The sequence below is a fragment of the Carcharodon carcharias genome, chromosome 2, assembly GCF_017639515.1.
Source record: "Carcharodon carcharias isolate sCarCar2 chromosome 2, sCarCar2.pri, whole genome shotgun sequence".
Classification (NCBI taxonomy): Eukaryota; Metazoa; Chordata; class Chondrichthyes; order Lamniformes; family Lamnidae; genus Carcharodon; species Carcharodon carcharias.
Window position 1 is genome coordinate 237,008,283 of NC_054468.1, and position 15,484 is coordinate 237,023,766.

Consider the following 15,484-nt stretch of genomic DNA (forward strand, 5'->3'; position numbering starts at 1 on the left):
CTTTTGGTTATCTCCTCTTAACACTGCTTACTTGTCCCTACAACCACCTCCTCCCTTCTCTTCCCCCCCCCCGCCGCCAAACCGCTTATATTTCACCCCTCTCCTATTTTTACTTAGTTCTTTTGAAGGGTCATGAGGACTCGAAACGTCAACTGTGCTCTTCTCCACCGATGCTGCCAGACCTGCTGAGTTTTTCCAGGTATTTCTGTTTCTGTTTTTGTTGTAAAACTTTATTCATTGGTTATTCAACGCTGTGGTTGTTTGACACTGTTATGAGGTTGTAAGATGAGCAGTTTGTTTTTGAAGGAGAATTTCAAAGCCTCTTTGCTCACTGTGTCAGTTTCAGAAGCATTTCAAAGACTTTCCAGACTTGGCAATGGCACAGTGGTTCTATACATAGTGGAGACTGGGAGAGTAGGTATGGAGGATGCGGGGGTAACAGGAGGGGCATGGGCGTTGCAGCAGGCATGGGAGTATGGGATATGAGGAAATGAAGGACTTTGGAGTGAATGCCCACATATCCCTGAGGATAGCAGGATAGATCGATAAGGTGGTTAAGAAGGTAAATGGAATCCTTTCAATTATTAGCCAAGATATATAAGAGCAGGGAGGTTATGCTGGAACTGTATAAAACATTAGTTAGGCCACAACTTGAGTACTGTGTGCAGTTCTGGTCACCTCATTACAGAAAGGATGTAATTACACTGGAGAGGGTACAGAGGAGATTTACCAGGATGTTGCCAGGACTGGAAAATTGCAGCTATGAGGGGGGATTGGATGGGCTGGGGCTGTTCTCCTTGGAACAGAAGAGGCTGAGGGGAGACTTGATTGAGATGTACAAAATTGTGAGGGGCCTGGATAGAGGGTATGGGAAGGGTCTATTTACTTTTGTAGAGCGATCAGTGACTAGGGGCATAGATTTAAAGTGACAGGTAGGATGATTAGAGGGTAGATGAGGATTGGGCTGGGTGGCTTGTTTTCGACTGGCGCAAACACAATGGGCCAAGTGACCTCTTTCTGGGCTGTAAACTTTCTATGATTCTACGAGATGACATAGAGGATATTCGGGATAGAATTAATAGTCACATGGAAAAATATGGGTTGATAAGGAAGAGCCAGGATGGATTTCTAAAGGGGAAATCATGTTTAACTAACTTGCTGGAGTTTTTTGAAGAGGTAGCAAAAAAAGGTCGATGAGGGTAATGCTGTTGATGTGGTGTACATGGACTTTCAAAAGACATTTGACACAGTGCCACACAACAGACTTGTGAGAAAAGTTATAGCTCATGGAATAAAAGGGACAGTAGCAATGTGGATACAAAATTGTCTGAAAAATAGGAAGCAGAGGGTAATGGTCAATGGATATTTTTCAGGCTGGAGGGAGGTTTGTAGTGGAGTTCCCCAGGGGTCTGTATTGGGACCCTTGCTTTTCCTGATATTTTTTAATGATCTAGATCTTGGTGTGCAGTGGACAATTTCAAAATTTGCAGATGTTACCAAGCTTGGGAATGCTGTGAACTGCGAGGAGGACGGTGTGGAACCTCAAAGGACGTAGACAAGTTGGTGGAGTGGGCACATAGGTGGCAGATGAAGTTCAATGCAGAGAAGTGTGAGGTGATGCATTTTGGTAAGAAGAGCATGGACAGACAATATAAAATAAGGGGTGAAATTTTGAAGGGTGTGTAGGAGCAGATAGACTTGAGTGTATATGTGTACAGATCATTGAAGATCCAGGACAGGTGGAGAGAGCAGTTAATAAAGCATATAGTATCCTGGGCTTTATTAATAAAGGCATAGAGTACAAGAGCAGGGAGGTTATGATGAACTTATATAAGATACTAGACCTCAGCTGGAGTATTGTGTACAGTTCTGGGCACCACACTATAGGAAGGATGTGAACACGTTGGAGAGAGTGCAGAAGAGGTTTACAAGAATGTTCCAGGGATGAGAAACTTCAGCTATGAGGATAGATTGGAGAGGTTGGGACTGTTCTCCTTGGAGCGAAGGCCAAGAGGATATTTGATAGAGATGTTCAAAATCATGAGGGGGCTGGACAGAGTCGATAGGGAGAAGCTGTTCCCATTTGTAAAAAGATCAAGAACAAAAAGGCACAGATTTAAAATGATTTGCAAAAGAAGCAAACGTGACGTGAGAAAAAACTTTTTCACACAACGAGTGGTTTGGGTCTGGAATACACGGCCTGGAAGTGTGGTGGAGGCAGGTTGAATCAAGGCATTCAAGAGGGTGTTAGCTGATTATTTGAATAGCAAAAATGTGCAGGAGTACAGGGAAATGGCAGGGCAATGGCAATAGGTCATCATGCTCATTTGGAGAGTCAGTGCAGACACGATGGGCCGAATGGCCTCCTTCTGTGCCATTAAAATTCTGTGATCCTGTGATGTGAGGTGGCATGAAGTGGGCATTGAAGATATGAGGGGTGGATATAAGGGAGTGTTTGCAGGACCTTTCAAACTCACCTGTCAAAAGTTCCCGATTCTTCATGATGCTCCCTCAAAGGCTCACGAGCTGACTCACCTGGTGGGATTCTCACAGTCTTTGAAATCCCTCCTGTCGAGACCTCAATAATGTGGGGGATTAAATTCAACTTTCCCCAAGGACTTGATCATAGAGACCCTGATGTCACAGGGCGTGGGTGCGGGGTCGAGGGCTGACACGTATCCTGAATATTGGAAGATTGCCTGGGTCAGGAATGGAGGGGTAAGTGTGAAACTCTGGCCCCAGTGGGTCTCATTTTACCCATTTGTGAAAATTCTGGGAAGGTGTATTATGGGCTGATAGGGTAGGATATAGAAGAGGATCAGCAGCAGTAAATCAGCCAGTGTGTGGTAAAGGTGCAACTATTGTGCAGGAATTTTGAAGTTTTAAACTTTTTCCTTTATGTTTCAGGTCAAATGAACCTTTTTAAATGACTGTTCAAGTCCTTCCAGTAAGTCAGCTGTGAACGTTGTGAAATTCATCCTTTAGATAGTTTGTTCTGTGTGCAGGAATGTGCACTGAATGGATAATATCAGCAAATTGTACACTTGTATCACATCGTTCACTCCCCTTGTTATTGGCAGCAATTTTCATGCCGAAAGAGTTAGTTAATCATCTGCAAGTCATCGTTTTTAACCAGGAGAGGATTTATAGTGGTCGTGCTTCAAACGATATTATTTTCGATTCTCTTGAATATCAACAGGTCCATTGGCTGATCCCATCCTTCTCCAGTATCCAATTGTTAGCAAGGTGCCAGAGGGTGAGACTGTCGAGCTACAATGTGCCATGTACAATGCCGGTGTGAATGATACCGATGTCCACTGGTACCGCCAGGGACCCGGGTACAACAGCGAGTGGGTGTTGAGCCAGTTTGTGAACGGCACTATTACCAAGTCCCAGGGTTTCCACAGCTGTTTTCAGCTTTCCAGGAACGTCAGCAGCAACAGTTACATTCTGACCATTGTGAACGTGACCCTCAACGATACTGCTGTCTACAATTGCAGTGTGTGGAGCTACATCTATGGAGCAGGGACCCAGCTCAATGTAACTGGTAAGTCAACTGGCGTGGGCATGGAAGGGAAGGGAGTACATGGTTGCTGTGCTTCTGTCAACAGGATTGCAGAATGCTAATTCAGCCCACTGTGCCGAAGATTGAACTTGGTTGGATTGGTTAGGAGAGCCCTAAGTGAGAAACAGAATCATGGAATCATAGAATTGTCACACTGCAGAGGGAGACTGTTCAGCCCATCGTGTCTGTACTGGCTCCCCGAATGAACAATTTACCTCATGTCACTCCCCCACCTTCTCCCCATAACCACTGCACGTTCTTCCTTTTCAGATAACGGTCTAATTCCCTTTTGAATGCTTCAGTTGAACCTTCCTCCACCACACTCTCAGACACTGCATTCCAGGTCCTAACTGCTCCTTGGGTGCAAAAGTTTTTTCTCATATCGTTTTTGCTTCTTTTGCCAATAACTTTAAATCTGTGCCCTCTCACTCTCAATCATTTCACGAGTGGGAACAGTTTCTTCCTATCTACTTTGTCCAAACCCCTCAATATTTTGAATACCTCTATGAAATTTCCTCTCGTCCTCTTCTCCAAGGAAATCAGTCCCAGTTTCTCTGATCTATCTTCATATCTGAAGTTCCTCACCCCTGGAAGCATTCGTGCGAATCTTTTCTACACTCTCTCCAATGCCTCACATCTTTTCTCCAGTACAGTGCCCGGAGCTAGATGCAATACTCCAGCTGAGGCTTAACTAGTGTTATATTCAAGTTCAACACAACCTCCTTGCTCTTGCACTCCATATCCCTATTAATAAAGCCCAGGATACTGTATGCTTTATTAACTGTCATCTCAACTTGCCCTGCCACCTTCAATGATTTATGCACATATACACTCAGGTCTTTCTGTTCCTGCCCCCCCTCCAGAGTTGTGCTCTTTACTTTATATTGTCTCCCCACGTTCTTCATCACATTTCTCTGCATTAAACTTCATCTGCCACCTGCCCACCCACTCCACCAACTTGTCCATGTCCTTTTGAAGTTCTACACTGTCCCCCTCACAGTTCACAATGCTCCAAGTTTTGTATCGTGCACACATTTTGAAATTGTGCCCTGTGCACTAAGGTCTAGGTCATTAATATATGTCAGGAAATGCAAGGGTCTCAACATTGACCCATGGGGAACTCCACTGCAAACGTTAATGGCTGATCCATTTTCTCACCCACTCCCCATATCCCTTGATTCTCTGAGAAACTAAAAGTCTGTCTATCCCAGCCCTAAACGTATTCAATGATGGAACATCCACAACCCTCAGGGGTAGAGAATTCCAAAGATGGTCCCTAAGCCAGTGCGCTTTGGTGAGTGTGGACTGCAGAGGAAAGAGGATCATTCCTGATCCTCCCAAATTCACAGAAACAAGACTTTGGAAGTTCTGGGTTATTTTGGAATGTTTTCTGTGATTCTTTTGGTATTAGCCCAAACTGCCGTTAGATCAAGGGCCTTGCTAAATGACTTTACATTTGTGCTTGTTTTACACCCTTAAGGTAACAATGTTAAAGTAATGGGCTGTTATATTGCATAGGCCTTTCATTCAAGGCTATTAATTTGCCATGTATTAAAGGGCACAGTTTTTTACCTAATCCACCCACAAGACACCTGATGGAATAAGGTGCAGCTCTGGTCTTGCAACCTGCCTGATTTTATTTTCCATCGAGCTCGGTGATGAATGATAAATCATGGAGAGCAAAGCTGACCTTCCATCTGATTGTGTCAGTGTCCTGACTGAATGTAACGGTTAAAATTACTCCTAAAAACTCTAATCTCAACTAACTTTGCTGACAATCTTGGACATTGCTCATACTGAAGCTGCAGTGTGTGTACATTCTGATGTTTTACAGATGAATCATCCTACAATAAGCCCTGGACTTCAGACCTTATTGTTTTAAGCACGGGCACAATTCTGGGCTTTGTTGTCTTGTTCTGCATTGCTCTGGCCACATTTTATCTTGTAAGAAAAAGGTTGTGCTCGGCAAAGAACTCTACACCAGGGTAAGTATGATTTCATCTTGTGTCTGATACACTTATCGCACAGTCGTTATTTATAACTTGCTGCTTTTAGTGAGGTCTGACACTTCCCTTGTTCACATTTGGTGATCTGCTACTGTTGAGACCTTCACATGTCCGGATGCCCAGTTGCTGTTCGTCATCTCCAACTGTCAATGCATCATACTCACTCCAGCATTGACCCACCGTGACAAACAGGATAGATTTCAAACAGATCTAGCAACTCAAGACTGGGCAACCATGAGACGCTGTGGGCCATCAGCAGCAGCAGAATTGTACTCAACCACAATCTGTAACCTCATAGCCCGGCATATCCCCCACTCTACCATTACCATCAAGCCAAGGGATCAACACTGGTTCAATGAAGAGTGCAGGAGGGCATGCCAGGAGCAGCACCAGGTATACCTAAAAATGAGTTGTCAACCCCAATGAAGCTACAACACAGGACTACTTGTGCACCAAACAGCATAAGCAGCATGTGATAGAGCTTAGCGACCCCACAACCAATGGATCAGATCTAAGCTCTGCAGTCCAACCACATCCGGTCATGAATGGTGGTGGACAATTAAAGAACTCACTGGAGGAGGAGGCTCCACAAATATCCCCATCCTCAATGATGGAAGAGCCCAGCACATCACTACAAAGGATAAGGCTGAAGCATTTGCAACAATCTTCAGCCAGAAGTGCTGAGAAGATGATCCATCTCGGCCTCCTCCAGAAGTCCCCAGCATCACATTTGCCAGTCTTCATCCAATTTGATTCACTCCACATGAAGTCAAGAAATGGCTGAAGGCACTGGATACTGCAAAGGCTCTGGGCTATGACAGTATTCCAGCAATAGTACTGAAGACTTATTCTCCAGAACTTGCTGCGCCCCTAGCCAAGCTGTTTCAGTACAGCTACAACACTGGCATCTACCCGGCTATGTGGAAAATTGCCCAGGTATGTCTTGTACACAAAAAGCAGGACAAATCCAACCTGGTCAATTACTTCCCCATCAGTCTACTGTCGATCATTAGTAAAGTAATGGAAGGGGTCATCAACTGTGCTATCAAGTGGCACTTGCTTAGCAATAACCTGCTCACTGACACCCAGTTTGGGTTCTGCCAGGGCCACTCAGCTCCTGACCTCATTACAGCCTTGGTTCAAACATGGACAAAAGAGCTGAACTGCAGAGGTGAGGTGAGAGTGACAGTCCGTGACATCAAGACCACATTTGACCGAGTGTGGCATCAAGGAGCAATAGCAAAACTGGAGTAAATGGGAATCGGGGGGAAAACTCTCCACTGGTTGGAGTTATACCTAGCACAAAGGAAGATGGTTGTGGTTGTTGGAGGTCAGCCATCTCAGCTCCAGGACATCACTGCAGGAGTTCCTCAGGGTAGTGTCCTCGGCTCAACCATCTTCAGCTGCTTCATCAATGACCTTCCTTCCATCATAAGGTCAGAAGTGGGGATGTTCGCTGATGATTGCACAATGTTCAGCACCATTTGCGACTCCTCAGATACTGAAGCAGTCCATGTCCAAATGCAGCAAGACCTGGACAATATGCAGGCTTGGGCTGACAAGTACCAGTTACCTCCTCTCTCACCTCAGCCTGGGTAGCAAGTTCTTCCTTCCTAAAGACAGATACAAACTATGGAGAGATCTGCTAGCGAATGTTCGAATACTGATGTAACTTTCACTATTAGTAAAGGACAGATGGTCTCAGTCTTAAGTAACATTCAAAACATAAAAAAGTTCCAGCACATTCCCTGGGACCATTGTTCAGAATGGACGTTGACATTTACAATGTTGACTTTGCCCAGGCTACAATTTGACGGCAGTGAGTGTAATGTCCATGATAGCGGAATTTGCACTAAGTGTGGTAGCATGCGTGAAGAAGGATGTTTTACTTGCCAGCCACAATGGAGACTTTTTGCTCTGCATCGTTCCCCTTTCACATCATTGACAATGCAGCCACAGGAAGCATGCTGTCTCGCTGGCTGCTGTATTGTTACCTCGCTGCTTCCTCACGCTGGACTCTGAATTTAAACTGCAGTCATGTGCTCACTTCTCAATGCTTACAGCCCAGGACTGCTCCAGTGAAGACATCCCCCCTAAAACCAAGAAGAGTGCAACCCTACCAATTCAGTGACACATCCCAGGGACGCCTTCTGGACACTGTGGAGGTCACTGTGATGTCCTCTACCCCCCAATCTGGCAGCAGGAGGTCCATCAGTCTCACCAATCCAGCCTGGTAGGCGATGGCAGAGGTGGTCAGTGCCAACGCTGCACGCAAGAAGTACAGAAAGAGGATGAATGATCTCATCTATTCCACCAGGGTAAGGCAACCATCTCATCACCTAAACTCACACACTCACAAGCCCATCACACATTCACTGGCATCTCACTCACTGCCAGCTCAAGGGACATCACCACCCACTCCTTCTCCCACACCCTCACATCTCCATCTGGCCTCATCTCCTCTGGAGACTGCCTCCTCAGCCCGCCCATGGTTCCCCTCAGCACACACGCACACCCTGGCATTCCCTTCTCATTTGGCCGGGCATGCTCCTTGTTCATATTTTCTCTATCTGTCTTTATGCAGGACAAGATCATGCAAAATAAAAGGGAGAGGTCCCAGACCTGGGGGCGGGGGATGGAGTGCCAGACATCAAGGTCCTCACTCCATTCAAGAGTCGAGGGTTGGAGCTGGCTGCAGATGTGGATCGTTCCTGCGGGGATGGTGAGGTCCAAGTGAGGATACAGCACCAGATCATCCATCTCTCAATGCTACTCTGGGTCCCACTGTTCTGTGTGTAATGCAACTGCCAAGCACTAATAATCTCCACTTTCTCTCCGAGGCACATCTGACACATCGCCCTCAGACCAACGTTGATCCTGACTCCTGCACTGAGAGAACCTTGAGTGAGGACCCTGAGGGCAGCACCATTGAAGACCTGTCACAGCGCTCACCCACACGCTCCACCAGCGCAGTGACACACACCTCAGTGAGATTGAGATGCAGAGCAACCTCGGGATCACAGCCTGTTGAGCACAGCACACAATCTGTTCCACAGCAGGCAGAGGCAGTGACATCCGAATTCACCGGCACTCGGAGGACTGCTGGAGACAAGGAAGCTGCCGAGTCTGAACCAGATGATGAGCCTCTGCACTCAGTCCTCGAACAGTTGGTGGATCTCCAAAGACAATCACAGGAACATCAGAAAGGGATGAATGCTGCACTCCTCAGATTGCAAGGGATGATGGAGGAGTCTGTCTGCCTTCAGTCTGAGGTGATAGCCCCGGCATTGCCAATGCACTGAGGTCAACACTGGCAGAAAGGCGGCCACCATGGAGACCTTGGTCCAGGATGTCCCTCCTGCACTGATGCACGGGCTCAACTCCATCGCTGCCACCATCAGTGGCCTCCAACAGAGTCAATGCGAGAGGGGTGCAGGGCAGCTCGATCTCACTCCAGCTTCCCCTTCTCCTCAAGGAGTCCGCCAGGGGCCCTCGAGCACCCACAGGGAGGAGGACCAGCAGCTCAACACCCCGAGCCATCCACCCAGGCAACGCCCAGCTGTTTCAAGTCCCCTCTTCCTGTGAGCCCCGCAGTTCCAGCTCAGCAGGTCAAGGAGGATGCAGCTGACCACAGCAGGATACCCAAAGTAGGCTGAGACCTCCAGAGGACGACTGCTAAGGCCATCGCAGTCAACAGGCTGCCTCCACCTCTCCAATGGATGCTGGGCACCAAGAAGTAACGGCAGGGTTAGGAAGGTTAAGAAGAGGTAGTTTCCCAGCCTGGGCTTGTTAATCACTTGTATATAATATTCTCTATTGTCAATAAACTCCCAAGAATGTCTCCCTGCCTGTGGCTCCTTGTTCTGATGAGCAGTGTTCTTGTCACTCAGATGTGAAACCTTTCTGCACAAGATAAAGGCAGGTGTCTCAGTCCAGGGCCTCTTCCCTGTGTCTGTGCAGCCTTCAGACCACAGTGATGGTTCAGCCTCACACTCCCCAGACACATTACTGATGCCTGCACCTCGGCGGTGCTGGTCATTGCTGCCAGAATGTAGTGGGCAGGCACCACAGAGTTCCCTCATTCTCTCTGTGTGTCTCTCAGCACCTTTAAGGTGGGCTGGAGCACCATCTCTTCAGTATCTGTGACCGGTGATGCTGTGCTCCTGAAGGGGACAGGCGCTGAAAGCTGACAAAGGATCAGGTGCATTCAGAGTTTCACAGCTGCATTTCCGTGATACAACTCTGATCACAGAGCACAAGCTAGCTGCTCTCAGCCAGACAGGACTCAGACACTCACCGAGGCTATGTGAAGATATATGAAGAGTCCTCACTCATGTCGTCATCATCCTCGTGGAATCTAGCGACTATGAGGGCCTCTGCTGCACCTCCATGACATGAGCCTGAGCACTGAGAGTATGTGTGTTGCCATCAGCCACACAGGAGTCAAATGTTCACCGATGCAAAGTGAGGATGTCAGGTCTGTCCTCTCACTGCATCTCGTCATCATCCTTCACGGATCTTCTGGCTACGAGGCCCTTCCAAGCCTCTGCCTCACCTGGCCGGTGCCATGGCCTCATCAGCGCCATCCCTGCCTTCAAGGACCTCGGTACCCTCATCCCCTTCGACCTCCTCCTCAGTTCTTCCAGCTCCTCCTCAGCCAGCTCCTCCCCATGTTGCAGCGCCAGGCGGTGAACCCTCACAGTTCAGCTGGCCAGGTGCACTGCTTTTTAAAGCAGTGACTCACTCCGTTCTGAAGTCACACCGACGTGGGAGGTAAATCTGACACGGGGGGATGATTCCAGCTTGCGGGCACTATAATGAGATACAAATACATTAAAATTAAGCTCCCGCCATTGGACGGCAGGAAACCTGGGCCGCCATTAACAGGTGGAGTGGACGATCACAAACTGGTTTCATGATATCATGATGGCTTTCTCCTCATCTCGTTCGTTCACACCGCCAAACACACCCACCACTAACAGAAGCAGAACATTCTGGCCAAAGTATTGTGAGAGCACTCAGAGCCAAGTGGAATCCTGAATCCAGTCTGGTTTAGGTGTGATCCCAGACATCCTGCATAGTTCGCATTGCTTTGATGCTGAGAGAGAGACAATTGAGCAGAAATGAAAATAGGTCAGATTTACCTCGAGCTGTTGGTTATAAAGAATTCTACACGTGTTTCTGCTCTGGCCCTTTTTCAAAGTGTGACATGCTTTGTGCTTATTGAGTTGGGATATGAATATTAAAGTCATCAATCCTGAGCTCCCAGCAGAAAGGGAACTCGATTTGAAGACTGAGACAAGTGCTTTCACCTTGTGCCCAACCCCAGCTCCCTTTATTTACTGCTCCCCATGGTCAGAGTTTTACTCAGTCTTAGGATACAAGAGGCAAAAGTCAATCATGGCCAAAATACTTTTCGAAATGATTTGGATATTAAGCCAGCAAAGTTTTACAGATAAAGATGTTTATAAACTTAACCAGGTGTGGAAATCAGAAACAAGGGTGATCACTCCTCCTGGGAGACCAAGGGTTAATTATTCATTGCTCCAACCTTTCAGCTGCTTCTTGTTCCTGATGTGAAATCGCTGCAAAATGAGAAGCTTGTTCACTTCCACAGTCTGAAACAATAAACATGAACGTGGTCAAGATTTCTAGTCAAATTCTTTCCTTTATTGTTAAAACAAATTCTGCTTTTTTAGCAAATAATTCAATATTTCTAACTCATCTGTTTAATCTCCCTTAAAAGTCCATGTTGAAAAATCTAAAATCGATCACCACCAAGAGTGTGAACGGTACAGCATTGTTCTGTGGTAAAGTTACTGTAAGTCTAATGTCTGGCATTTGTTTAGGGTCTCTGATGAAGACCAGAGCCCTGTGTACACAACAGTGAATGGTAAGTAAACTAATTCAGTCATTATTGCAAAAGTTGCCAAGAATGATTCTCAATTTCAGATATCCCTTTGATGCAAAGATAAAAACAAAAAAACTGCGGATGCTGGAAATCCAAAACAAAAACAGAAACAGAAATACCTGGAAACACTCAGCAGGTCTGGCAGCATCGGCGGAGAAGATCTGTTGAAGGGTCATGAGGACTCGAAACGTCAACTCTTTTCTCCTCCGCCGATGCTGCCAGACCTGCTGAGTTTTTCCAGGTATTTCTGTTTCTGCTTTTGTTTTGGATCCCCTTAATGCAATTAGTCTTAAGATGTAACTTAACATGCTGATCATTGGACCAATCCATGTGCCTGAATTACAAAATTTAGCATAAAATGTCATAACCCTACATGCCCCAGAATGAAGGTGATAGGAGGCAGCCCCTTGTGTTGTAGCCCCAGTGTGAAGTACCCGCTCAGGGTGGCAATGCTTTAGCGAGTGACCCCAAAAAGACATGGAAAGCCCAAGAAACAGCCTCCTCTATTTCACCAACATGCAGAACCATACCTTTGTAAATCTATCACATTGTTCCTTGGAACAGAAGGTTGACCTCCTTTTGAGACTTTCAAGATGATGAGAGGTTTTGATAAAGTTGGAGAGAGAAAAACTATTCCCTCTGGCGAGGGGGTCAATAACCAGAGATCATGGATTTAAAATCATTGGGTAAAGATCCAGTGGGGAGATGAAGTGAAATGTTTTTCACTCAGGGAACTGTCAGGATCTGGAAAGCTTGACCTGAAAAGATGATGGGAGCTAATTCCATAAATAATTTTAAAGGAGAGTTGGATACGTGTTTGAGGATGAGGAACTTATGGGTTGCAGACAAAAAATGGAGATGTGGGACTAAGCGCAATAGCGTTTTTAAAGGGCCAGCAGAGGCACAATGGGCTGAATGGCCTCCTCTGCTGTGAGTTTATGATTTCTATGATGAAGTGGAGCTGATGGAGAGTAGTCCTTGTGTCTCCCACCAGCTACTCTCCTATAATCGGCATACAGTGATACTGAACTTTGTCATTTGCCATCTTTACAAGTTTAAAGAGTTTGATTTTACATGGATCTATCCTGAAGAAATATCATTGTATTTTCAGACATAACATGGACCAGCGATCAAACAGCAGTTTCTCCTGTCTTGGTAAGGAAATGAGACACAGCTGTCACTCTTTTGCTGTATTTTTAACACTTCAAGTTTCGCTAACATATTCCAAAAAGAAACTACATTTATTAAACAGGAGGAACTTCAATATTACCCTGAGTATTTCAAATCATTCCTTGTGTTATGGACAGGAGAGAGATAAGCAAACTGCACTGATTTCCTCTCGCCCTCTGTCCGTAAGCAAAAAGGTGTTTAGAATTATTATTAATGTATGTGATGCTGTGCGTTTTCCCAGTCCCTTGGTTTGCATGATCCAATTTACTAATAATCCACAGCAAATTACATTCTGATAAATTCAGACAGTCAGTTTATTTCACATTCAAAATCCTGGGAGAGGATTGTTCACAGTTTCCCTCTACAGGCACACACATAGACACTGATTCTCTCCCATTCTCTCTCTCCTGCTCTCTCTCTCACTCTCACACTCTCTCTCACTCCCTCACACTCTCTCCCACTCTTTCTCCTGTTCTCTCTCACTCTCTCTCACACTCTCACTCACACTTTCTCACTCTCTCTCTCTCTCTCTCCCTCACACTTTCTCACTCTCTCACTTTCTCTCACACCCTCTCACACTGTCTCACTCTCTCTTTCACTCTCTCTCACTCTCTCACACTTTCTCACACACACTCACTGTCTCTCAATCTCTCTCACTCTCTCCCACTCTCTTTCCCACTCTCTCTCCCACTCTCTCACTTTCTCTCTCTCTCTCTCACTCTCTCTCTCACACTCTCTCTCACTCTATTTCCCCATTCTCTCTCACTGTCTCTCAAACTCTCACTCTCTCTCACTCTCACATGCTCTCTTTCGCTCCCTCTCACTCTCTCTCTCACGCCCTCTCACACTTTCTCACTCTCTCTTTCGCTCTCTCTCCCTCTCTCCCTCACACACACTGTCTCTCAAACGCGCAAACTCTCTCTCATTTTTTTCACTCTCTTTCTCAATCTCTCTCTCATTCTCTCTCTCTGTCTCACACACATTCTGTCTCACACTCACTCTCCCCCTCGCACTCTCACAGTAAAGTGGGGTGGAGGGGGGTAGAAAAAGGAGTTTTATGGTACAAGAACCACAGAAATTAATATTAGTTCACATCATTTCCAGAGTCCAGGGTCAAAGTCCAATGAGGAATTCTTCCATGTAGGAGTTTGAGTTCATCTGGCTGAAGGCCGGAGTTTTAGAATTTGCTTTTCAGTTGGTGCTGATACCATAAGATGAAGTCGGTGCACTGAGACTGGGACAGTTCTGCTGGCACTGCTGGGAAACCTTCCAGCACAGGCAGGCTTCAAGGAACAGGCAATTCTTCTGGCCAGACTCCTGCTTCTTAGGCAGTTCACTGGTTGTATGTTAAACAGCAGACTGAGGATTTCTCAGTTCGCAAAGCAATATAGAGATTTCAAAATGGTCATCCCTTCTTTGTGTGACCTTCTTCCTCCACCCTGACTTCAACAGGGTTGTTTAGCCATTGCTTGGAACTGGCTTTGATTTCAGGGCTGATAATGTCCCTATCATTAGCTGTTGAAAAAGTTACCATCCATATTGTGGGTCTGGTATTGGGAACCAATTATTTGGGTAGACCCTCTGACTCTGCTGGAAGGGTGAGCTGATACAAATGACATCCCTGGCCCTCTTTTGGAATGCACATGGGCAGTCCCATGTGTGAGATGAGTCTGTTAGCGGCTCTATGAGCATAACGAGTTTTAATGCGCGAGTCTCCTGGTTCTGTACAAGGGGTCTGTACAATGAGGTGTCAGACTCTCCAGGCTGAGCAAAAGAATTATTCTGTTCTTGTAACTCCTGGTTTTAGCTACCAGAACAAAGGGTGGGGGGTGGGGGGGTGGTGACCCTGTGGTCGTGTGACTTACAGCAGCCTTCCTTTCGTTCAGCAGAAAGTCCATTTTGTTAAAATAGCAATAAGGGCCAGAATGTTCCTGTTGGCATGTAGGGGAGGGCCCCACTCACCCACAATGCCCACAGCGGTAAGTGTCCCGATGTCACTGCGCGCCATCGCAATATTCCATTGGGTGGCCGCGCGATGATCTCCGATGTGAGCTGACATTAATTAACGGCCACTTAAGGCTCTTGAGGCACCAATCGGCGGTGATTTTTCAGTGCCCGTGTGATCTTTGGGTTGGTGCATGGGCACAACGGGCAGGGGGTAGGACACATTTGTATAAACCTCATCCACAGCTGGGATAAGAGGGCTCAGCAGGGTCGCGAGTTTGCTCTGTCAAATATCGATGTTTCAAAGTCACTGATACTTGCCTGTGTGATCTGCAACACTTCAAAACACATCCCAGCTGCTTTGTCTGGACTCACAACCTTCAGGTCAGCACTCTGCAGTGAGGAATCTTTTTTGGGCCTGCAGGTTTCAGGAAGCCTTCCCTTAGCCTGGGAATGGGAGCTGAACTCTCCTCTGAGGAGGAAGGGAGGGCTAGAAGGGGGAGGAGGCCAGAAGTCCACATTCAGCCTCCAGGGGAGCCACCTTTGAGAGGCCAGGTGCAGGCACAAGGGGCGCAGGGCCACTATCCTGCTATAAAAACAAAAAACTGCAGATGCTGGAAATCCAAAACAAAACCAGAATTACCTGGAAAAACTCAGCAGGTCTGGCAGCATCGGCGGAGAAGAAAAGAGTTGACGTTTCGAGTCCTCATGATCAGTTCTGTTGAAGGGTCGTGAGGACCCGAAATGTCAACTCTTTTCTTCTCCGCCAATGCTGCCAGACCTGCTGAGTTTTTCCAGGTAATTCTGTTTTTGTTTCCACTATCCTGCTGCCAGGATTTACAGGCGGAGAAGCAGCTACCTCAATTTGTCTGAGGTGCAGAGCCAAAG

General features: G+C 46.6%; 1 protein-coding gene across 1 annotated transcript in view; it reads left to right on the top strand.

The window, feature by feature from the left end:
- Positions 1–15,484, top strand: part of LOC121272188 — a 57,592-nt gene that overhangs the window by 33,196 nt on the left and 8,912 nt on the right. The window contains exons 4-7 of the mRNA XM_041178708.1: positions 3,200–3,547; positions 5,400–5,550; positions 11,421–11,464; positions 12,594–12,637. Of these exons, the coding sequence (XP_041034642.1) occupies positions 3,200–3,547; positions 5,400–5,550; positions 11,421–11,464; positions 12,594–12,637 (587 nt within the window). The remainder of the gene's footprint in view (positions 1–3,199; positions 3,548–5,399; positions 5,551–11,420; positions 11,465–12,593; positions 12,638–15,484) is intronic.